We start from the raw sequence: 25,931 nt of genomic DNA, 5'->3' as shown, positions 1-25,931 counted from the left end.
GTAAGTTGCGTCAAGAAATTGGGTAGAAAGTAGAGTGATTCTCTTTGTACTCAATTTCAATCTATCCTTTTTTATTTTTATTTCAATTTCAATGTATCTTTTTTTATTCAGTTTAAATCCTTATCTTTTTGTTTATGTTTATTTCTTTATCATTTGGTATTAGAACTCAGGTATTAGATTAATTCTTATTAGTCTATATTTGTTCTTCTTTTATCATAAAAAAAGAGTCCAGTATATATTGCGCCTTTCTTTAAGTTCTTATATTCTTGTTTTCGTTTGCGTTTCATTATTTTTTTTAAAAAAAAGCATAAAATAAAAAAAAACAAAAAAAGAAATGATCTTCCTTGTAATTATTGTCTTTTTCATATATTAATTTTTTCCACCTACAAGATTCAAGGACGAATCTTTTTGAAGAGGAGGAGAATGATAAGTGGTTCAAATGTTCGTAATATGAAGAGTTCAAATATTATTTAGAAGATATTAATTTAATGTATTTTTTATTTTGTTTATTTAATTATTAGATTGGGCCTTATGTTTATGGGCTTTAGGATTTTTTCTATATTTTAACCTAATAAGAGGTTATAAATACCTCATAAATTAGGGTAGTCGTAGTATAGAATTTTTAGAGATTTCAAAACTTTTTTCTGATTTTGTGATAAAATCATGGCATGGACAATTGAGGTTGAGGAGTCTCTTTGTTGCATCGGGAAATTAGGTAGAAGATTGAGGAGTCCCTTCGATTCAATTTTCAAACTACGTCATTGATAAGTTAGGTTGATGAGTTCTTTTTTGTTGCGTCAAAAAATTGGATAGAAATAAAATGATTCTCTTTGTACTCAATTTCAATTTATCATTTTTATTTCTATTTCAATTTTAATGTATCTTTTTTATTCGATTTCAATAATAAGTAACTACTAACTAGAGCACATGTACCTGAGTTAGATGCCCCGTTAGACGCATAAAGCTGACTAAGAGCAACCTCCCAGAATCCCAGTCACAACATATTAAGATTAATTAGATTTATTTCTTATTAATTTAGAATTAAATTTGAATATATTTAAAATAAATAAAAAAAATATTCAAATCAAATCCGAATCCGATTGAATTCATTCAACGCAATACTTAGGAGTCATATATAAAGCCTGGCAGAAGATACCACATGATGTATTATTGAAAGGTGTGTAGATCTTAAATGGGGCGTTCCCTATGCATCACCCATATAAATATAGGCCCGATTGACCAATAAAAACTTACCTCTTTCTCTAACTTGTAAGCAAGTTTAAGAATATATATTGTGTCCACAAGAATAAGAATTTATTATTATACTAACACATTAATCATGCGATATATTTACTATTTTATTATTACATTACATACTTGCAAGTTGCATGCTTCATGTTATATGATTGAAAAAGAATTAACAATCTCAAAGCGTAAGAAGAAGGAGAAGAAGGAGGATGTGGAAGAAGGGGTTTGTTGGGGTTGAATTATTGTTATTATTAGTGTTGGTAGGTTCATCAGTTATATTAGTAGTTGATGGTTTGAGAAGAGATGAATACCCGCCTCACTTTGTGTTTGGTGCTTCAACATCTGCTTATCAGGTTCGTTTTCGTCTCTAATTATATATCTCTATTGATAATATATACATCTTTTCGTATTTGGATTAATGGTATTTAATAAGAGAAGGTAGAAGGTGCAGCAGATGAAGATGGAAGGAAGCCAAGCATATGGGATACCTTTGCACATGCCGGCAATGGTGTACTACTCTATCTCTTCATTCATTTATGGACTCACAATTTTCTTTTTAGTCATATCTTAAATTCGTTATTAGCAATTTTCGTAATAGATAAATAGTATTTTTAAACAAAGAGTTTAACTAGGAATTAACTTTTTTTTCAATTAATATCAATAATTTTTTTTATAAATTATTTTTATCTTAAATTTTAAATCCTAAAATTCAAATTCTAAATCTTAACTCTAAATCTTAAAAGAATAAGGGTTAATTTTTTTAGTTAATATTTATTAATTAAAAGTTGATTTTTTATACTTATTCTTTTTTTAAAAAAATAATAACATTAGATAAATTAGTCTAATTATTAACATTTTTAGATTAGTGACGATTTTTGTGACAGATTTTTTTCATCAATAATTTGCTATAAATTTAATTAAAACATATAGCGACAGAAAAAATTGAAAAGTGAGTTTTTCTTAAATTTTAACGAGAGATAAGGTTACTTGTTTAATATTTTAAAACAAAACAAATTAATCTTTAATTTTCTTTAAAAAAGGATTAAGAGATTAATTATTTATAAAGATAATTAATTAATTAACTAATTTTATTAGAAACAAATTTATCTAATAATCTAAAAAATTATACGGCTAAATATTCTTGGTTAAAAATAAATTTATCCCATGAAAAATTTGTTAGGATTAATTTGAAATGTGACATTTGACATTTATTTTTCTGGCTCTGATGCACATAATGACACACATAGATACGTCTAGTTTTCTCTTGGGGGGGGGGGGGGGGGGGTCAACACACACTTTTAAGTAGGGGGTATTCGTGAACTATATTTTAAAAAATAAATTAAAAAACCTAGACAATATTCATAAGTAACCGACTTTACTTACTTTATTAGTAGATTGGTTTGGACTTATATATACAATATTCATAAGTAACTAGTGTAAAGTAATCTTATTAACTTTTCTAATTATGCTGTTGATAATTTAGTTACAAAAATTGCTAGAACTCATGTTACAAAATCCTTAGTTACCCTTACAATAATGAATTACCCCCTTTTGAATTAAATTTACAGCAAATATGTACAAGGGTGATGGAGACATTGCATGTGATCAGTATCACAAATATAAGGTGAGTACATATTATAAAAAACAGCCACTAATCAGTTATTTAATATATAGAATTATGTATTTGATATTTTATAACAAAATCATTATACTAAACAAATTTGATTATTGTAATACAGATTATTTAATTAAAAATATATATTATTTAATTTGACAATTGATTTTTTATGTGAACCTAAATTTTTTTATAAATATCATGATCGAAGGAACAATAAATCTTTCCTCTTTGACATATATATCATACTTAGATCAATTAATTATTAATTACCAATACTTGTTGATCCAAATATTCATGCGCAGGAAGATGTCCAGCTCATGAAAAAAATGGGATTAGATGCCTACAGATTTTCGATATCATGGTCAAGACTTATTCCAGGTGACAAAAAGAGAAGTGTAATATTCTAGTATTGAATAATCAATATGAAGTGTAGGATATGGAGAATATATTATTCTTTTCTTTTTTTAAAGATAACTAAATGACATTTTCTTTACTCTATTTATAAAATATATACTTTAAATTAAGAATATTTATTTGTTTTTAGAGTATATAAAAAATAATTCAATTAGGTATCTTTTAAAATTTGTACAATATTTAGCTTTTATTATAATAATTTAAAAAACAAATAAAACAAGACAACAAGCACATCTAAAAATTATAAATAAATTTAATATCTTTTTAAAATTAAATACACATTCAAAGTACAAACTAAATAAAATTTAAATTTAAAATTTTAATTTTAATTTTAAATTTTTGTTTTAAATTTAATATATTTAATTATTAATATATTACGATTTAAATATACATACAAAAATCAAATTAGTTAAAATTCAAAATTTATTTTTCTATGTTGTGAAATACCCATAAACTTGTGTTGGCACTGCTGTTGCTTGGTCTATAAATAGAAGCATGCACCCTTGGTTTCAATTCATTCATTCCACTTCTCATTAACCCCCCTCTCTTTTTTTGCGTTTACTGTGATTTCTACTTTTCTTTCTCTCATAGGTATTATATTCTATTTTTTTCTTTCTTCATTTTCTTTCTTTATCATTTTAGGCTTTATTCTGTTATTGTTCTATTTTTTTGTTCATCATTTTTAGAATACATTCTTATAATTTTAGATGTATTTATATTGTTTATTATGTTCTTATATACATATGTAAGTTTATACTTAATTTTGGATATATTTACGTTGTTCATTATATTCTTTTGTATATATATAAATTTTTTTACACGAATTTTGGATGTGTTGATAAAATATTTAGAGTGTATTTTTATAATTTTGAATGTGTATTTAAGAGTAAAAATTCAGATGAAATCGACTTCACGTGAAATTGATAATTGAGAGTCGTTAGATGATTTGACTGATTTAACTAAATTTTCATCCAACGACTCTCAGGTATCAACTTCACGTGAAGTCGACTTTACTTGAATTTTTACCGTATTTGAGTTTAATTTTTTCTGTGTTCAATATGTAATTTAGGACTACAATGACAATAATTTAGATGTGTTAATATATAATTTTAAATGTGTTTATGTTGTTTATTTAATTTAAGATGTGTTTTGATATGAGTTTTAAATGTTTTGAATAAAAAAAATTGAGGTGAGTTTAATTGGTTTTGAAAACTTTACTGATTTTTTTAAAATTAGTACACGAAAAGTTATTACAAATTTTATTATTTTTATGGTTTGGCTTGCAAAAAATTAATATATTGCAAATGGTTATAAATTTTATGGTGATAAATATTAAAAATAAAAGTAGTTTCTTAAAAATAAAAAATATGATTAATTAAAAAATTAAAATAATAAAATATTAAATTTAAAAGCTGAATAAAAGTTGATTTTTATTGTACAAAAAGCATTTTCTCCTCCTCTCTTCTACAAGAGTAAAATAAATTATTCTTTAGTTTGTTCAACCAAAGTATCCTTTCAATAATAATTATATATAAAAATAAATTAAAATAAAAATAGTAATATAAATATGTAGTTCTTATTAATGTAATAAATTTTATTTACTTTTAATTTTTATCTATAATAATAAAAAATACAAAAGTTGAAATTAAATATTTTGCTAACAAGTTAAAATATTTTATACTATACTATCAAAATAAGCATAAATAAAAAATGAATCACCAAAAACATAAATGAAAATTATTACATTAATAATAACAAAACAATTATCACTAAATGTACCTATATATAATTATTATGAATGTATATTTTAGTCAAATAAGTTTAAAATATCTTATTTTAATTTTACGGAAACAGGAATTGTAAATTTTTTAAATAGAAAAGATGAAAATATTATTAAATATCTCTTAGAGAGAAGAAGTAGTGACATTTTTTTCAAACTTATGTCAAGTAAATATGATTTTTGTACTAGACATTCACTTAATTTGATTTTGATGTGCTATGAACAATGGATCTTTGTACTTCATAACAAAATGTTACTTCCTCCAGTTTAACATAAGTCCGAAATTAATAACGCACAAAATATATAGAAATGATTTAGAAATATTTTGATTTTAAATAAACTATATTGATTGTATAAAATTACCGTCTTTAATTTTTCTTATTCTACACTTACATTTTTTCTTTCTATTTTTTGTCTCTCGCTTATTTAATAGGATTATTAGTAAACAAAATTAATTAATATTGTCTATTTTCTAAAAATTAACACTTATTGGACCAAAACAACTTTTATAAGAGTTTTAATTATTTTCGATACACTTAAAACTCTTCCTAAATCATTATTATTTATTGGTATATTACTGAGTTCTGAATTTTAATTACCACCAGATGGAAGAGGCCCAATCAATCAAAAGGGATTACAATATTACAACAATCTTATCAATGAACTGATAAGTCAAGGTTTATGCGCAAACCATATCTTTAATTTATGCTAATGTTTTAATTAATAACTAAGAGAAGTCTTTCTATTATATATTTTTTATTTTTGCGGTAATATTAGAAAGACAAAAAAAATTAAAATTTATTTTATTTAATATTTATTAATTATTATAATAATTAATAAATATTAAATAAGATAAATTCTACCTAATTTTGGCTAAATTTTTTTGGTTAACAAATATTTCAATTATTTTTGTCTGTTTCTCTTCCTCTTGTAGGAATTCAAGCACATGTTACATTATATCACTGAGATCTACCACAAGCTCTTGAGGATGAATATGGAGGATGGATTAACAAAAAAATTGTGTATTGTTCCCATACTTCAAATATCTAAATTTCATAAGAAAATAAAGTACTAAAATTATTCAGAAAAAAAAGGTTACTGCCACAATTTATTTATGAAAGAACTAAAATTCAAATTTTAAAGAAAATAATTATATTGCTACAAAGAAAGATGATATTATTAACATATAATTTTGTGCGTGCATATTTTTGTAGAAGAGACTTCACAACATATGCGAATGTGTGTTTTAGAGAATTTGGAGACAGAGTCAAACATTGGACAACGGTGAATGAAGGAAATGCTTTTGTAAAAGGTGGCTATGATTTGGGATACTTACCACCTCAACATTGTTCTCCTCCCTCTATATATAATTGCTCTAAGGGAGATTCTTCAAATGAACCATACTTAGCAACACATAATATGTTGTTAGCTCATGCATCAGTTGCAAGATTGTATAGGAACAAGTACCAGGTAAATAACGTTTACTATTATTAAAATTATTTTTATGATAATTATATTTATGTGTATATTAGATATATACTACAATCAATTATCAAAAGTAATTACTAGTATAAAATACATGTGTTAGAATATCAACTACATATTAAAAATTAATTAATTAATAATATATATGTTCATACCCTGGCCCAATAATAAAGGCCCAGGTCCAAATAAAAGGCCTAGTCCAGAGGATTGAGCCTTACTTCGAACCGACCTTCGCACTAAGAAGACGGTGTTAACCCCGACTTACTCTAAAGAAGTCGGAACGGAGAATAGCTGGCAGATAAGCACTCATTCAAATGAGTAACTGCCCATAAAATCTCTCTAACTACTTCATCGAGCCATATCTTAACCTCTCTAAGATAATGGGACGGTTAACACCCTAAAGATATGGCACTACTCCAACGGTGGTTATTGGCTCACCACTATAAATACACTGACTCTCCTCAGGTATCTCTAAGCCCAATACTCTCTAGACCTGCTCACACTCTTGCTAACTTAGGCATCGGAGTGCCTTTGCAGGTACCACCCCCCATTCACTCACGCACACAAGTCGGAAGGAGGCTCCAGCGTGCAAACCAGCTCGGAGACTACCGTCCGCAGACGATTGGGCCAACTAGCGCCATCCATTCTATTAATCTCCGGTTACCCACCGTAACATTGGCGCCGTTGCCGGGGACCCGAGAGATCATCCATCGATGGCAGACAGATCCCACGAAGAAGGTCATGTGGAGACAGATTCTGAGCAAGAGAATCTGGACACAGGCAATAATGATGTGGACTTCACCCTCCACCAGGAAATTGATAATCAGCACAGAGAAGGCACCTCCGGAGTAAAGAACCCGAAGGTAAATTCCTCAGAAGGGCGCGAGTCAGAAAAAGAAGGACCATCCCATGTGACTGAACTCATAGGATTGGTCCACAGCCGCCTAGAACAGTTAGAGCAAGAGCGGGAGCAACAAAAGAAAACTGAAAAGAGCCTGAAAGAGGAGATGGAACGACGAAAAGAGTTAGAAAGAAAACTCTTAAAGTTAGAATCCTCCCTTAAAGGTCGCAACTCCCGCGACGAACAAGAAGAGCCACCCTTAGGAGGGGAGGACCCTTTCAGCGAGGACATAATGAGGACAAAAGTTCCGAGGAACTTTAAAAGCTCTGATATGGACCTCTATGACGGAACCACGGATCCAAAGCATCACCTGAGCAACTTCAAAAGTCGGATGTACCTAGTTGATGCTTCCGACGCTACGCGATGCAAGGCCTTCCCAACCACTCTATCAAAGGCGGCGATGAAGTGGTTCGATAGCCTCCCCCTAGGTTGGTTACTAGTTTTGAAGACCTCTCACGAAAGTTTTTGATGAGGTTCTCAATCTAGAAAGACAAAGTGAAACATGCACCGAGCCTCTTGGGAATAAAACAGGAGGTCGGAGAACCTTTACGAGCCTACATGGAAAGGTTCAACAAAGCATGTTTGGAGATTCAGGACCTGCCCACAGAGGCAGTCATAATGGGGTTAGTCAATGGACTCAGAGAAGGTCCCTTCTCACAATCCATATCTAAAAGACACCCCGTTTCTCTAGGTGATGTACAGGAGAGAGTTGAAAAGTACATCAACATGGAGGAAAACGCCAAATTAAGAGACCTGAGTTGGCGACCTGGGCCCCCTCCCTCAACAAAAGAAAGGGAAAGGGAAGCCAAGAAAAAAGAAGAACTCGGTCTCGAGAGGCCAAGAAAATATCACTCTTATACTCCCCTGAAAGTCTCTATAGTGGATGTATACAGAGAGATTTGTAATACTGAAAGACTGCCACCCCCTAGACCCATTAAAAATAAAAAAGGAGGAAGCCGCAACGATTACTGCGAGTACCATAAAATATATGGTCACTCCACAAACGACTGTTACGACCTTAAAAATGTGATAGAAAAGCTGGCTAGAGAAGGTCGGCTTGATAGATATCTCATAGAAAGGTCGGACGGTCATGGAAAGAGAAAGCGAGACGATATGGATAGAAGAGACCCACCACTGCAGACACCAGAGAGACATATCCATATGATCTCAGGAGGGTTCGCGGGAGGGGGACTTACCAAATCCTCTCGCAAAAGACATCTCAAAAGAGTCTACCAGGTCGGGGAAGAGTCATCCGACCTCCCTACCATTTCGTTTACAAAAGAAGATGGGCAAGGAATAATCCCTGGACACGATGATCCAGTAGTAATAACTATGATCCTAGCAAATGCCCATCTCCACAGAACCCTAGTAGACCAAGGAAGCTCGGCAGATATTCTTTTTAAGCCCGCTTTTGACAAACTAGGGTTAGATGAGAAAGAATTAAGAGCCTACCCCGACACCCTATACGGATTAGGGGACACGCCAATAAAACCACTAGGATTTTTACCCCTTCACACCACTTTTGGAAAAGGGAAAAAATCAAAGACTCTGAGTATAGACTTCATAGTCATTGATGTGGGGTCAGCATATAATGCTTTAATCGGCAGAGCTACCCTCAATCGACTCGGAGCAGTGGTATCCACTCCCCACCTCTGCATGAAATTCCCGACCTCAGCGGGAATAGCAACGGTAAGGGGAGATCAAAAGTTGGCAAGAAAATGCTACAATGAAAGCCTAAATCTGAGAGGAAAGGGCAGAGAAGTTCACACGATAGAGCTCAGTGGCACAAGGGCCAGAGAAGAGCTGCGACCACAACCGGGAGGAAAAACCGAGGAGATACAGGTCGATAAAGAGGAAGGGAAAAATACTCATATAGGAGCCAACCTAGGGGAAACCCTAAAACAAGGATTGACTAAGCTCCTAAGAGATAACTCCGACCTCTTTGCCTGGAAGGCCTTAGACATGCTTGGGATAGACCCCGAGCTCATGTCCCACAAACTCTCGGTTTATTCGGGATCCCGACCTGTACAGCAAAGAAGACGCAAGCTCGGCCCAGAACGAGCCCTAATAGTAGAAGAACAAGTGCAGGCACTCCTGGAAGCTGGCTTCATCAGAGAAGTCAAGTACCCAACATGGCTAGCCAATGTAGTGCTAGTAAAAAAACAGAATGGCAAATGGAGAATGTGTGTCGACTATACCGACTTAAATAAGGCATGTCCCAAGGACCCTTATCCCCTACCAAGTATTGATACCCTAGTGGACTCCAACTCGGGGTACCAATACTTGTCATTTATGGACGCCTACTCGGGATATAATCAAATCCCGATGTATGAGCCCGACCAGGAGAAAACATCATTCATCACACCCAGAGCTAATTTCTGCTACGTGGTCATGCCATTCGGATTGAAGAATGCAGGAGCCACATATCAAAGGTTGATGAATAAAGTGTTTTCCCCTCACCTGGGGAGTCTAATGGAAGTATACGTCGACGACATGCTGGTAAAAACCAAGAAAGAAGTCGACCTCTTGTCAGATCTCTCTCAAGTCTTTGACACCATAAGGCTGCACGGGATGAGACTAAATCCCGCAAAGTGCGCCTTCGCGGTGGAGGCAGGGAAGTTTCTAGGATTTATGCTAACACAAAGAGGGATCGAAGCCAATCCCGAAAAGTGTAGAGCCATCCTAGAAATGAAAAGTCTGACTTGTTTGAGAGAAGTCCAGCAGCTGAATGGCCGACTTGCAGCCCTCTCCAGATTTTTGGCAGGATCGGCACTGAAATCCCTTCCACTATTCTCCTTATTAAGAAAGGGATGCCAGTTCGAATGGACTCCTGAATGCGAGGAAGCATTCCAGGAGTTCAAAAAGTTTTTAAGCCAACCTCCTATTCTAACCTGACCAGTCTCTGGAAAAGACCTCGTCCTGTACTTATCCGTAGCGGACAAGGCTGTCTCATCAGCCTTGATAAGAGAAGACGAGGTCGGACAACATCCAGTCTACTTCATCAGTAAAGTTCTACAAGGCCCTGAGCTAAAGTACCACAAACTAGAGAAGTTTGCTTACTCCTTAGTAATAGCCTCACGAAGGCTACGACCTTACTTTCAAGCTCACACAATAAGAGTCCGTACGAATCAACCCATGAAGCAAATCCTCCAAAAGACGGATGTTGCAGGGAGAATGGTTCAATGGGCAATAGAGCTCTCCGAGTTCGACTTAAGATATGAAACTCGGATGGCTATTAAAGCCCAATGCCTCGCCGACTTCGTTGCAGAATACGCAGGGGAACAGGAGGAAAAACCAACTACATGGGAACTCTATGTAGATGGATCCTCCAACAAAACAGGAAGCGGTGCAGGCATAATATTGGTAGATGAAAGAGGAACCCAGATAGAGGTTTCCTTAAAATTTGAATTTCCAGCTTCAAATAATCAGGCAGAATATGAAGCCTTGATCGCTGGATTAAAGCTTGCAGAAGAAGTCGGTGCTACAAAGGTGATGATATACAGCGACTCACAAGTGGTGACCTCCCAAATAAGTGGAGAGTATCAGGCAAAAGACCCAAATATGAAGAGGTACTTGGAGAAAACTCTGGAGCACCTTGGGCGCTTTGCAGAAACCGAGGTCAAACACATAACTCGGGATCTAAACAGCAGAGCGGACACCCTATCCAAGCTAGCAAGCACCAAACCAGGAGGGAACAACAGAAGCCTGATCCAAGAAACCCTTCAGGAACCCTCAGTAGTAAAAATAGAAGACAAATAAGAAGTACTTGAAGTAGTCGGTTCAAACCTCGGATGGATGAACCCCTTAGTCGAATACATGAAATTCGACATCCTCCCTAAAGAGGAGAAAGAAGCTAAAAAGATCCGAAAGGAAGCACAACACTACACCTTGGTGAGAAATATTCTCTATAGAAGGGGGATATCAACACCACTATTAAAGTGTGTGCCGACCTCAAGAACTGCCGAGGTGTTGGAGGAAGTACATAGTGGAATCTGCGGAAACCATCTCGGAGCAAGGTCACTAGCCAGGAAAGTAATTCGAGCTGGATTCTATTGGCCGACCTTGCAGAAAGATGCCACAGAATTTGTGAAAAAATGTCAACCATGTCAGATACATGCAAATTTCCACGTGGCTCCACCAGAAGAGCTTATCAGTATCACTTCTCCATGGCCTTTTGCAAAATGGGGAATGGATTTGTTAGGTCCTTTTCTCCAAGCGCCAGGACAAGTCAAATACCTGATCGTGGGAATAGATTATTTCACAAAGTGGATAGAAGCAGAACCATTGGTCACCATCACCGCTCAAAGAAGTCGGAGATTACTCTACAAAAATATCATCACAAGATATGGGATACCTTATTCCATCACTACGGATAATGGAACCCAATTCACCGATGCTACCTTCAGAAGCTTAGTAGCCAGTATGAAAATTAAACATCAGTTCACCTCGGTGGAGCACCCACAAGCCAATGGGCAAGCCAAGGCAGCCAACAAAGTCATACTGGCAGGGCTCAAGAAAAGATTGCAAGAAGCAAAAGGAGCTTGGGCTGAAGAGCTCCCTCAAGTGCTATGGGCTTACAGGACAACGCCCCAATCCGCCACTGGAGAAACGCCCTTCCGACTAGTCTATGGCGTGGAAGCAATGATACCAATAGAAATTAATGAGCAAAGCCCAAGGGTAATTCTCCATGACGAGATCGGAAACATACGGGGGCACAAAGAGGAGCTCGACTTGCTCCCCGAAGTCCGAGAAGATGCCCAGATAAGAGAAGCAGCATTGAAGCAAATGATGACTACAAGGTACAACAAAAAAGTCATTCGAAGAACATTTGCCCCGGATGACTTGGTACTAATCAGAAACGACATTGGAGTCAACAAATCAGGAGAAGGAAAACTTGCCGCTAATTGGAAGGGACCATACAAAGTCAATGAAGTTTTAGGAAAAGGTTATTATAAAATAACCGACCTGAACGGCACTGAGTTCCCAAGGTCGTGGCATGCTTGTAATATGAAAAGGTACTACAGTTAAAAGCGAACTCTACTCCCTGATGTACTATTTTCCCAACTTCATGATTTTTTCCCAAAATTAAAGGGTTTTTTCTGGAGAAGGGTTTTTAACGAGGCATCATAGTAGAGGCTAAGGGAAAATAGGCTATTAAAACCCTTAGTAGCAAGAAGGTACCTCCCCAATTAATAAAGATCTTTTTCATCTACAATATCTCTTATAAAATCCTTTTTATTTTCTAAGTCTTTCTACGAAACGCGCCGACTTAAGCTCGACAAAACGTGAAAATCCCATGAACCGATCTAGATGGTCGTCAGGATAAAACGACGAGGTACAAGTCGGTGTAAAGAGGTTATATGAGCTGATCGTAAAAAACTCGGGAACAATCCGACTCATAAGTCGAAACGAGAACCCGAGTAGAAAAGCTCATAAATACTTCGACCCGTAAATCGGAGTGAAGGACCGAGTAGAAGAAAAACGCATCGCAAAAATAACCTAAGTCATAAGAACTCACTAAAACAAAGTTGAGTATAGGGGATAATAAAAAGAGGTTGGAAAACCTAGGAAAAAGTTTAAAGGCTGTCCCAAAAGTCCTTAAACAAAAGGCTCAGAAAAATAAACAAGCCAAAGGGAAAGGTTTTCAAGAAAAGATCAAGGGGACTTCGGAAAATCAAAAAAGCATACACGCATAAGGTAATCTAAACCCTTATCCAAAAAAGGGTATTCATTTTGTTAACTTAAAAACCCTTATCAAAAAGGGTATTTTTTAAATATTTTGTTTACGGCCTGGGAAGGCCAAAGGGAAATTGTTCAACCAACACCACCAACCAAAAATAAATAAAGAATTTAAAAACGGGGGCCCACAGGCCGGACCCCCAAATAGCCACAAATCATTTTTTAGGAAGAAGAGTAGACGGATCACCACCACCGGAGTCAGGAGGAGTGCCACCAGAGGCATCCATGGGAGAGGAAGAGATAAGAGGATCTACTGAAGAACTCGGAGCGTCTTTAGAACGAGGAGGGGACTCAATAATCCTCTGCCCCCGAGTCTTCAATTCTGACTCGAAAACGATTACGGGGGCAGGAGGATCCACAATGGCACCATCAATAACAATCTTGTCAGGATGTAAAGGAGAAAGATCCAAGTCGGGAGCAATAACTCTGACTTGCTCCAGAAAGATCCTCCAAGACTCCTCGGCGCCATCAGCAATAGAGTCCTCCAACTCATCATATGCCTTCCGAGAATTCATCAGATCATTCTTCACAGACACAAGATCATTGAATAAACTTTGATAGCTGGCCTGCGCTGTTTTCCTCAAATCCATCTCCATGTTGCATTGGGCCTGCAAAACCTTCCCTTTCTCCCGGAGGGTATCTCTCTCCTCCCTCAGCTTGGCGATTTCCTTCTTCAACTCTCCCTCAATACTTGATATGAACGAAGCCTTCCTTCCAGCTCCTCGACCCTCGAGGTCATCCCTAAAGAGCTGAGAGGAGCCTTCTCAAAAATATCCAAGAGTTTGCCACAGACCCCTGCCGCTTTGAGACTCTCCTCGATCATAGTGGTAAGGTGGCTCCGAACGGACATATCATCCATGCTTATACGAGCATGGGGATAGATATTCTTTCGGATGAACGCAAGAGCATCCGCCTTAACCTCACCAGAAGAGCCATACTCTAAGGTCTTGCGCTTCTTTGGATCAGGGGAAGGTCGGACGACAGGGGGCGGCTGAGAAGGAGCTGAAGAAGAAATCACAATGGGCTTGGAAAGAGTCCCAACGTTCCGAGGAGGAGGAGGAGGAGAGATAACCCTGGCACCACCAGTCCGGGCGTGAGACTTGGCTTTGGCCTCCTGGACTCTCTGGTAAGATTCCTGAGCATTCGCCTTTGCCATTTCTGAAAAAGAAAACAATAGCTAAGGAATCAAACAAGTCGGAATGATCAGTTAACAAGTCGGGAATCTAACAAACAAGAGAAAGCTACCTAGCTGTGCTTGGATAAAGGTCGGAGACCCTTGGAAAAACTTTTTAGTATCCAAGTATGGGGCCCTCCCCCACACTTCTCGGAGGAACCCCACAAGGGCAGCCTCTACTTCATCCAGGTCATCCAGACCATATTTCTCACAAGGGGAGGCCTCCAGCCAGTATAAGGGAAAGCGAGGAGAAGAGTTATCATCCAGAAAAAAGGGGTGGTGACCCTCTACAACTTGCACTTTGAAAAAATAATTTTTGAAGTCATGGAAGGATTCGTCAAAAAGGGTGAAAATTCTCCGACCTTGTATGGCTCGGAAAGACACCCATTGCTGCTTGTTGTTTAGCCCACTATAGGGCTTAGTCATGTGGAAAAGAAAAAAGAAAATCCTCAAAGAGGTCGGAAAGTCCAAAGCGTGACTAATAAATTGATAAATTTTCAGAAAATCCCAAGAATTGGGGTGAAGTTGGGTAGGGGCAACTCGACAGTGGTGCAAAACAGACATCTCAAAATCCGAAAAAGGAAGAAAAACACCCAAACGGGTGATCATACATTCATACATAAAGAAAAAATGAGAAGCCGCCTCATTGGCCCTCCCAAAACAAACCCGGTCTTCTGGACCCGGGACTACCAACTCATACTTTGGCTCGTCATCCTCAGAAACACAAATCCTGTGGTGAGTACGAAGATGAGTAATAAACTCAGCATCGACCAAGGGTTCCTCCCCTAGGACGGTGACATCAACCCATTGAGAAAGAGCTTCTACAGAAGACATTTTTCTAAAAATACGATGAAAACCTACAAAGGAAAAAGGAAAAAGAATAAAAAACGAGAGTCCCTAAGGGGATACGAAAGCCTACAACGTCACTTCTCCCTCTCCAAAGAAAATAAAAGCATGCAAACACAAAGCATGTCATAAAAGAAAAACACTAACCTTTATCCAAAAGCGAAGGTTGAAAGAAGCAGAGGTCTCCAAATGCAAGAACGAAGCACGAACAAAGAAAGAAGAAATTTGAAAAAATTGCAGAAACGAAAAAATGAAAGAGAGGGAAAGTATTTATAAACATGCTAAGGGGCATAATGGTAAAAGCGGGGCAGTCATTAATGAGAATGCACCGTTACCAAAGTCTACGCACATCCCTAACGGACACGGCGCTTGATTAGACGTAACTGTCAGAACCAAAAAGACACGGAAAAGTCACGTCAGTTTCAGAAAATCACGTCGGTCCTCCAACAAGTCGACTACGACCCCGAGTAAAATACTCGAACCCAAGTCTTATAGAGATCTTGGGCTCAAGTAGGGGCACTGTTCATACCCTGGCCCAATAATAAAGGCCCAGGTCCAAATAAAAGGCCTAGTCCAGAGGATTGAGCCTTACTTCGAACCGACCTTCGCACTAAGAAGTCGGTGTTAACCCCGACTTACTCTAAAGAAGTCGGAACGGAGAATAGCTGGCAGATAAGCACTCATTCAAATGAGTAACTGCCCCTAAAATCTCTCTAACTACTTCATCGAGCCATATCTTAACCTCCCTAAGATAATGGGACGGTTAACACCCTAAAGATATGGCACTACTCCAACGGTGGTTATTGGCTCACCACTATAAATACACTGACTCCCCTCAGGTATCTCTAAACCCAATACTCTCTAGACCTGCTCACACTCTTGCTAACTTAGGCATCGGAGTGCCTTTGCAGGTACCACCCCCCATTCACTCACGCACACAAGTCGGAAGGAGGCTCCAGCGTGCAAACCAGCTCGGAGACTACCGTCCGCAGACGATTGGGCCAACTAGCGCCATCCATTTTATTAATCTCCGATTACCCACCGTAACAATATATATACACAAATATATAGTACTGATTTTAATATACACCTAACATTTTTATTACATTTATCTTGGACTTCTTTCTAAATTTGATAACATAATTATAAAGATATTACATAAGGCGATGGTTAGAAACTATCCTGATCCAAAAATAATTTGATTAGCAGATTGGATTATATATTGGGTTAATTTGACTTTTAGATAACACATAATAAATTAGATATTATACGTGATAAAATTATAAGATTTAATAAGATAAAAATGAAGAGGTATATTACAATACACATATATAAACAAATCATATACATATTAAATAATAACATTAGAGTATGTAAATATGTAAAAAATGAATTATGGAATCCTATCATTTATATATAATCACTAACTATTCTATAAAATAATAATTTAAAAAAATGAATTAAATTAGAATATTTTATCTGTCCAAATTATACAGGTAATTATAATATTCTTATAATAAATAAAATATATAATATGAAAAAAAATCTAAAATGTGAGTATTATCATTACAACAAAAATTACTTTTAATGGCAATAAAATAATAATTACTATATGTCTTATTTAATTTATATTTTGTGATAATTATATATTTTTTGTTATTACTATTGTTATAATGACAATTATATATTTTTTGCGGCTATTAAAAAGGTTTTTATCAAAAAAAGTATTACTGTCGCTAAAACCTTTTAGTGACAAAGTATAAGATGATTAATGTCTAATTGTCGGTAATATATTAGCAGTTATTTTTATTACCGCAAAAAATAAAATATATAGTAGTTAAAAGTATTTTTCTAGTAGTGTATAAATTAAAAAATAATTTTAATTGATAACTTTGTATTATTTTTAAAGTATTTTAAATTAATGATATCTCTTTTTATCATTATAATACTTAAATATTAGATTTGTATAACATATTAATATCTATGAAAATATAATAATTACCCATGCATTTAAGTATTATATGATTAAAATTAATTAAAATTGATAGTGTATTACTTGTAATAAGAATTATTAAAGATAAAATAAAGTTTAGTAAAATTCTACAAAAAAAAAACCTATTTCAACCCAAAAAGTGCACGAGGTTAAAATTTTCAATCCAAATTTAAAAAAAAAAAGAAAAAAAAATTTGGGTTGTGTATATTACAAGATCGGGTTAGGCTTAATTGTGAAGATAGATTTATATACTTTGATGATGACATTTATAAATAGTAGATACTTACATAATAACATCTTCACGTAAAGATAGAATTATAGATTATTAGATGATTTAATATATTTGACCAAATATATTTAATTAATCATCTAAAAGTTCACAATATTATTTTTATATAAAGATGTCATCATATGAGTATTTCCCTTTATAAATTTAAGTAATTTACGGTAAAACCAGATATAATTAATGCAGGACAAGCAACATGGATTAATTGGGTTTAATCTCCTTACTTTTGGTTTTGTTCCTCTAACAAATACAAGTGAAGATATAATTGCTACTCAGAGGGCTCAAGACTTCTATCATGGGTGGTAAGTATGATATTAATTATAATATAATCATTCTCTTTACAATATAATTCAATTGGTTTGTGTGTGTTTTTTAATGGTTGTAGGTTTTTGAATCCCTTTATTTTTGGGGATTACCCTGAAACCATGAAAAAGATGGTTGGTTCAAGGCTTCCAGTATTCTCAAAAAGTGAATCAAATTTGGTGAAAGGCTCAATTGACTTCCTAGGAATAAATTTTTATGTTTCATTTTATGTTAAGGACAATCCAAAAAGCCTATGTATAAGAGATTATGTAACAGATATGGCTGTGGAACTTACAGGTAGGTTTATGGCATATTCTATTTACTTAATGTATCATCTATTTACTTAATTGAGTAAAAAAAAAAATCTAATTTTATGTTATTTTTGGATGTAGCTTATACCACAAATGAAACATTATCTGATGAGGTAATAGTAACGTTGGAACTTAAATAAATCTTATTTTTTTAATAATTTAATCTATGCATGGGTGATGTTTAACACTAACTTGTTGGTTGGTACGGTTTAGATTCCAATCATTCCATGGACTTTACAAGGGTTGCTTGACTCATTGAAGAGTGTTTATGGAAAATTTCCAATTTACATTCAAGAAAATGGTTTGCTTCTCTTTATCTTGTCTCTCCAACACTATAATTTGATAACAAAATACATTGACTTCTTTTGAAATTCAACTATGTTACGTATATACAAAAAATCAGCCATCAAATCAATCGGTATATATTATGTATTGAAATACAAAATAGACAAAATACACATTGAAAATAAGTTACACAATACATATATGATTATGATTAAATTTCTATTGATTATTGTGTCAAGTAGATGACATTAACGTCTCAAAAGCTTCCAATAATTCTTTTGTCAAACAAACCAATCCTAGAATGATATGATTATGGTCATTATTCTTTGGACTTCACAGGCCAACAAACACACAGAAGTTCATCATTGGAAGACTGGCCAAGGATAAAATACTTGCAAGAATACATTGGAAGTATACTTCATATGCAAAGGTAGTACTTTCATTTTCTTTTTTAGCATTTTCTGTTTTTTCATAAAAAATTATTGAGCTTTTGCTAATTCAATTTCTATTTTTTTTTTTTTTGGTGATTGTTGAAAGGAATGGACATGATATAAGAGGCTATTTTGTATGGTCATTCATGGATGTGTTCGAATTATTGAGTGGATATGAATTCACTTATGGCCTTTATTACATTGATTTGAAGGACCCCACTTTGAGGAGACAACCTAAGCTCTCTTCTGTATGGTACTCTAACTTCCTCAACAACAGAACGATGGACCCAATGGTAGCCATGCAAATTGAAAAGAATTCCTCATTACATGATGCCATTTAATAATGTAATAAGGACTTGTTAAAAATCTAATTGATACGAATTTGTGCTATGGTAATAACTTGGCACTTTGCCAAAGAATAGTAAAGTGACATAATTCATGGTGTAAATTAATGGAATTAATAAGTCAACATGAGATGATATATTATATGTTACCTAGAAAGTTATGATCATGTCTCTTAATGGAAGAAAGAATGAAGGATATGTCTCTCTTCCGATTTTCATTTTGCAGAAAGAAATTTATGGAGCTATTTGTCATAGAAAGTATATATAAGTATGACTAAATAGCTCCATGAATCTAGAGTGACGCCTAAATATGTTTGAAAAAGCTTAAAAGAAGTCCTTCTATTGTAGCAGAACTATTCCAGCAGTAAATTATCAGAGGTTTTGCAATGAAATCTACTTTTCTAAGAGTACAAACAGCTTTTCATCTACATTGCATGTGAAGCAGCACCATAACAAACAACATGTTCAGCATGTATAGCAGAAGAGCTATTAATAGTTAGTTTAACATTTCCAAAAAATAGCTCCTCCAGTTAACACCAGCAAAATCTGTATCCATGTAGTAAATTGCATTGAAGTCCTCAACTCTTTGGAGGAAAAACATGTTAGGAACTTGGGTATTATGCAGTGTCCAAAGTCCTACATCGGGTAGTATGAAATGTTTGATGTTGTATTAAGAAGAGTGGTTCTTCCCACTTAACAACTAGCTTTTAAGGCGTTATTTCCTACTTTCTCTATGTACTTAATACATGTAATCTTTTTTCGTCCTATGCAGTCATCATTCTCTTTTGTCCATTTAACTTCAAGCACCACTCATCACAATGGAACTAATTGAAAATTTGAAACGAAATAATCTAATATGCATGTCATGGGAAAAATTTTATTCGAAATTCTTTAATATTACCTACCTATCTGTTCATGGCATTGGCTTTCTAAACACATGAAGCATTTGCACAACTCAGTAACCCTTTGACTTACAATTAAAAATGAAGTACCTGTTACCATCCAATGGCTACGAAGATTGCTTATACTCCCTGCCAGAAATGAGAGGTTTAGGTGGGGATAAAGACCTAATTTCAGGTGCTGAACTGGGAAAAAGTATGTTGAGCCTGTGCATCAGGATATCAGCCCTAGATGGAATTTCATTCAGAAGAAACTGCTGAACTATCGGTTTCTTGAACCACTCCATGACTGAATCTCCTGTGGCCCTAAGAACCACCTTACTGACCTCAAATGGAGACTCTACAGAGCTCAACATCTGCGCAATCACGATCTTTAAAGTGGGCCCTGTCACCAACTTAATCCGTCTTGGTACAATACCGTAATAGAGCATTCGCTTCCTAAATCTATGAAGAGTGTGCACTACTGCTACAAGAGCTGCTCCAACAGACAAGTTTCTAACATCAAGGGACCAGGCGATGTGCTGATCGAAAACTATAGCCTTTGGGAAAAGCTTGTTCTCATATGCAACCTTCCAAACACATCGAGCTCGGTTTATCTGCCCCATTAGAACTAGGTAATTGAGAAGAACATTCACAAAGTACCTTGCTGCGCCTTCCTCCAATTCATAATCAATATTTTGAAAGAATTCCCTGACAAAAGATAACACCGGTTGTCCCCTCTGGTCTGGGCCACAGAAAAGTCCGCACATAAAAACGTGCGCCTTATGCTTCGTAGCACTAAGGATAGACATCAAGCGTCTCTCATTCTGCTCTTCCTGACACCTAACTAGATAAGCTAGAATGGAAGTGTAAAGTATCAAGTCAACTTTTGCAGCCGAGTTTACATACGTTTCAAGAAGAGGCTTGGCTGATTCATATAATCCATTCTTCATGCACGACTCGAACAACTGCCTGATTATAAAATTATTGGTTCTAATCCCGGATGAGCCCATGAAACGCAGCCACCTCAAAGCAAGATCAACTGAACCTTCCCTGATATAAACCATCAAAACATCACTAGCTGTGACATCCACTGAATATCCCATGGCCTTCATTTCAAGTAGGATTTTGGCAGCCACATCCACCAGCTTCTTATTAGCAAGTAGAGTCAAAAGAACAGTGTAAGTGCTCAGAGGAGGCCTCAAACCAGCATTTGTCATTGAGTTGTACAGCCTCATGGCCTGATCTATTTGTCCAGACGCAGCATGCATTTCCAATAGACAAGTATATGTAGATGGAGTCGGCAGAAAGCCCGCTTTCTCCATGTCAGAAAATGCAGACAGAGCAATGTCAAGCTTCCCTGATTTCGCATGGGATTCAATGATCAAAGTGTATAACCCAAAGTTAGGCCTGTACCCTGTTTTCTTCATCTCATCCCAAAGCTTAAGAGCAGTTTCTAACTTTCCAGACTTCACATAAGATTCAATTAGAGAAACAAATATAGTAGGTGGTGGCTTGTACCCATAACCTCGCATCTCTGTGTAAACCTTCATTGCACTGTCTAATCTCCCAGCCTTCCCCATTGAATCAACAAGGGACAAAAAGATGCTTAGGCCTGGCCGGAAACCTCTTCCTTTCATTTCTTGGAAGAGTTTGAAAGCAGCATCAAGACGGCCTGACTTTGCCAAATTTGGGATCATCAATTCATAAGTTGAACTATTCAACGAACAACTGGCCTTTTCCATGCTCTCATATATCTCAAATGCCTTATAAGGCAAACCTTTACCCAAAAACAAAGTAATAAGGGAATTGTATGTTTCGGTATCAATCTCACCACCAGCCTCCTGTATCTTCTTAAAGCAGCAAAATGAGACCTCCAACTTCTCAGCATTGGCCAAATATTGAATCACCCGATTACATGAAACAGACAAGGAAGCTCCATTATTGGTAGAATCACCAACCATCTCATCAAACAATGATTGTATTCCATCAAAGTCCCTACGCTGGTTAAGAGAATCAAACAAGATAACATAACACTCATCACTAAATGAATACCAAGGTTCCCGCTTCGCCCACCTAAACAAACTCAAACATGCATCACTATCACTAATGATCTTCAAGGATTGAACAATGTGAGTCATGTTAGGCACAAACTGGAGCTTGTCCAATTGTGTCTCCAACTCTGGCCCCCATTTCCACCTCTTCACAACTTCAACTATTTTCGCCACAGCCGCAGCATTTACAAAGGGCTTCTTGACCTCACCCACCATCACATGATCATCGATCCCAGGCTCCACGGACCTTATACCCTTACCCTTGTAAAGAATACTACCCGATTCATCCAAGTACTCAATTTCCTCAGTCCATTCCTTATGCCCACCACCATTATGGCAGTAGCATCTGATTGAACTAAGCTGCTCAACAAAGTTCAAATCTTTGCAGAAACCTGCGATTCTCCGAACCGAAGTAAATGCGGTTATAGAGGTAAAAGATATTAACTTTTGCTTAAAAGGTACCGGGGAAATGGAGGAGCGAGGGACAAAGAGATTGTGGGTGAGTTTGCAAAGATTTGTAGTGGAAGAGAGCAATTTGCGGTGACGAATCATTGAAATTCTTCTTCAAAATAATCTTCCACAGGTTCCCCAGTTCATTTCAGGTCCAACAATAGTAGCCTGTAAGGAAAATAAGAATTTAACAGGAAGAGAAAACAAATAAAAAGTGATGCAGAAGAACAACGACAGTTCAACTAAAAATAGTTTAGAGCAAGTACAGGTTTATAGGAATTGAGCATCAACAAAAATTAGCAGCCAAAACACAATAACAATTTGCAAAATTCAATTTATAGCAGAGGCAGCAAGATCACCAACGCAATGATCAATAAAAGGCTATGCATGGATTGGATTAAATAAAATCGAATCATAATCAAATTAAAACCAATTTTCTGGTCCAAGAAATTTAAGAGATAACTTTTTTCTTTTAGGAAAAAAAGGGTAGCAAGTCACAAAGTATTGCAGAATCATATTGTTATGAACCCTTTCATTTATAAAATATATACATCAGAATTACTCTACTCAGATTTTGTTTCTGTTTTCATAACTAGAACATTGGAATAAGCCAACAGAAGAATCTAAATGAAGTTAGAAGCCCCAGTCCATGAAATCACACCAGACTCACAATCATAATATTGAGTAAAATTAACAATTCATTATCTAATGAAGTTCCAAAATGATTTTCAGATTCCAAAATCCCACACTTCTTCCTTTTGTATTTCTCAGCAATGTTAACAGTCCAATCAAGCTGAACATCACATGAATTAGCACAAAAATCACAAAGCCGCATTGTTTCCCCCTATAGATATAAAGTTATGATCAAAAGCAAAGGGAGCATAGCAAGCAAGAACAAGGAACAATAACAGGACTCATAGGTCCAGAAACAAAAGAAAAACAACAGAACCAGCTCCATTCAAGGTAACAGCATTAAAGCTTCTTCTAACTGAATATGCAAGAACATATTAACAATAAAAAGCTGCAAGCTACCAAAATCTACCAACATCCTTTAAAGCTTCACCAGATCAAGCCCACAGATTCACACAGAAGAACAGAGTATACTCACAAATTCGCACCGAAAAAGCAGCAGAAGCAGAACGGCGAAAGCAGCGGTGGCGACTGGCGAGAGCGGAAGCAGGAGAGCTGACGCCGAAGCAGAGTGGCGTCGTCGCAGACTCACAGCACCAGAGCAGAAGTTGAAGATTGAAGAAACACAAGCATCAGGCAGCGGCGGCTGCGACGGAGACAATGAGACATCGGCGGAGAGAAAACTCCACACACACAATAAAAAACCGACAGAAGCACTCTAAATTGGCAGCTGGCAGCTACAAGCGGAGAGGCTCAGGCGGTGGCAGCGAACAGATAATAGAGAAGTGCGAAGTGATGCAGAATCCGTTGAGCATAATGCAACTTTGTTTTTTGGTCGTAGAATAATGGATTTTCATTTTTGAACTGGTAGAAATTCGGTTCTGAAAACCGGACCGATTATCAAACCGCTCTAGTTACTGGTTTACTGGTTTACTAGTCTAACCGGTCTAACCGATGGTTCAACCGGAAGAACTATTTTAGAATATAATTTTAGAATATAATAATAAATAAATTATAAATTATAAATAAACATTCTAAAATATAATTATAGTCTAATATAAATATTAAAATATTTTCCAACTTTAAAACACTACATAAAATGTTCTCAGTCAAATCCATATGTTTTTATCAAAATACAAACTCAAATTAAATAGTAAAAAGAAATATCAAATATTAAATGCTAAAATAAAGATTTATCAATCATCAAAATCTGCAAGAACTTATTGCATACCACCTAACAGCAGCTCTCAAAGGATAAACCCAATCAAAACCACCATTAACAAGAGACTAAACAGAGCATTTTGATGACTCACTCATTGACACGTATGCAAAGTGTGGCCATGTTGACAAGGCAAGAACCTTGTTTGATCAATTGAAATGTAGAGATGTCGTTGCATGTAGTGCTATGATTTCAGGATATAGTCAAGCGAAACGATGCAGCAATGCGCTTGCTCTGTTCAGTGAGATGCAAAACGCTAATGTGGAACCCAATGGGGTTACTATGGTTAGTGTGCTTTACTCTTGTGGGGTTATTGGAGCTATGGAAACAGGTAAATGGGTTAATTTCTATGTGAACAAGAAGAATAAAAAATTTCAATAATGATTTTATTTCTATTTTTTGCAACAGCAAGAAAATTTCAACAAAGATTTTAAAAATTGAAAAAACAGCAGTAGCACAAAATCAATGAGCAGAAGCACAAAATTTTCATTATTTGATTTCCATGCTTAGCAGCAACAACCAAATTTCAACAAAACTTTCAGAAATTAAAACACAGCAGCAGCACAAAATCAATGAGTAGCAGCATTTGAATAATGATTTCCTTTCCATTAATCGATTCACAAATTTTGCTCCAACCAGCAGAAAAATTAGCATTATCACCAACAGACAAATTTTGCTCCAACCAGCAGGGAAATTAGCATTATCATTCAGCAACAAACATTATTACATTACAAAACAGCAACAAGTAATCCCTAATCAGTAATCACACTAAACCTGAAATTGCAACAGCAGCAAGTAATCCCTAATCAGTAATCACACTAGACCTAGCAATAATCACAAAACAAACAAACCAAAACATTAACCAATAATCACAAAACCCTGAACCTTCACCCAGCAATTACAAACAAAGCCAGCAATAACACTAAATCTTCACCCAGCAAAACCAAAAACTACAAAACAAAGCCATTAGCAAATTTGAACAAAACAATTAGGAGCCATCAGCAACTAGTAAACCAGTAAAACACTATCAGAGCCATTGAGCAATTAGAAAACAGTCACACTAAAACAAAGTAACAAACTAACAGAGCCATCAAGCCATCAGTAAATTTGAAAAAAAAAAACTTACAGCCATCAGCAACAGATCCATCAGCTACAGGCAATTACAATTAAAACATTCAGAACCAAACTTCAAACCAAGACCGACGAAGAAGAATTGAAGAAAAATGGAACAAAAATTGAAAAAGAAGACCGAAGAAGCAGACCATAGAACAACAATTTCAGAACTTCAAACCAAGAAGAAGACCGAACATTCAGTGAAGATGAAGACGAGAAGCCACTAACCTGGGTTCCTTACCGAGAAGCAGGCGAAGGTGAAGACGACGTGCCGAGCTACTGGGTTCCGGACACGGGGAAGAGGAAGAAGCGGCGGCGCTGAGGACCTGGGGACGGCGGCGGCGATGAAGGGCTAGGATTTTCCACTTTTTCCTTTGCTCGAGAGTTCTGAACCTGCTTCTGTTTTGTTTTTTATTTTTTTTTTAATCA

The 25,931-nt window shown here is 35.7% G+C and overlaps 2 protein-coding genes across 6 annotated transcripts; one reads left to right on the top strand and one right to left on the bottom strand.

Moving 5' to 3' along the window:
- The first annotated feature begins 491 nt into the window (after positions 1 to 491).
- Positions 492 to 19,302, top strand: LOC130960817 (beta-glucosidase 11-like). The gene is given in 13 exon segments (XM_057886296.1): positions 492 to 1,601; positions 1,687 to 1,756; positions 2,817 to 2,872; positions 3,169 to 3,244; positions 5,666 to 5,737; positions 5,995 to 6,082; positions 6,275 to 6,530; positions 17,671 to 17,786; positions 17,870 to 18,084; positions 18,180 to 18,211; positions 18,312 to 18,399; positions 18,723 to 18,813; positions 18,921 to 19,302. Coding segments are annotated over 13 exon segments (1,539 nt in total). The 5' UTR covers positions 492 to 1,457; the 3' UTR covers positions 19,156 to 19,302.
- LOC130960816 (pentatricopeptide repeat-containing protein At1g79490, mitochondrial-like) lies at positions 19,283 to 25,898 on the bottom strand. Of its 5 annotated transcripts, XM_057886295.1 has the most exons (4): positions 25,731 to 25,898; positions 24,484 to 24,708; positions 23,649 to 23,816; positions 19,283 to 22,708 (listed from the first exon to the last, which is right to left on the bottom strand). In XM_057886295.1, the coding sequence occupies exon 4, from the start codon at positions 22,640 to 22,642 to the stop codon at positions 20,168 to 20,170; it is 2,475 nt and encodes an 824-aa protein (XP_057742278.1). In that variant the 5' UTR covers positions 22,643 to 22,708; positions 23,649 to 23,816; positions 24,484 to 24,708; positions 25,731 to 25,898; the 3' UTR covers positions 19,283 to 20,167. The 5 variants fall into 5 exon arrangements, with proteins under 5 accessions (XP_057742278.1, XP_057742274.1, XP_057742276.1 ...); XM_057886291.1 differs by having other exon boundaries at positions 23,649 to 24,117; positions 24,484 to 25,898; XM_057886293.1 differs by having other exon boundaries at positions 23,649 to 24,051; positions 24,484 to 25,898.
- Positions 25,899 to 25,931: the final 33 nt, after the last annotated feature.

Source organism: Arachis stenosperma, chromosome 2 (genome assembly GCF_014773155.1).
Source record: "Arachis stenosperma cultivar V10309 chromosome 2, arast.V10309.gnm1.PFL2, whole genome shotgun sequence".
Lineage (NCBI taxonomy): Eukaryota > Viridiplantae > Streptophyta > Magnoliopsida > Fabales > Fabaceae > Arachis > Arachis stenosperma.
The sequence above is the reverse complement of the archived record's forward strand: the minus strand, read 5'-3'. Positions and strand labels throughout refer to the sequence as shown.

Coding starts and splice junctions, on each gene's coding strand:
- LOC130960816 (XM_057886291.1), bottom strand. CDS start 22,642: ATGATTCGTCACCGCAAATTGCTCTCTTCCACTACAAATCTTTGCAAA.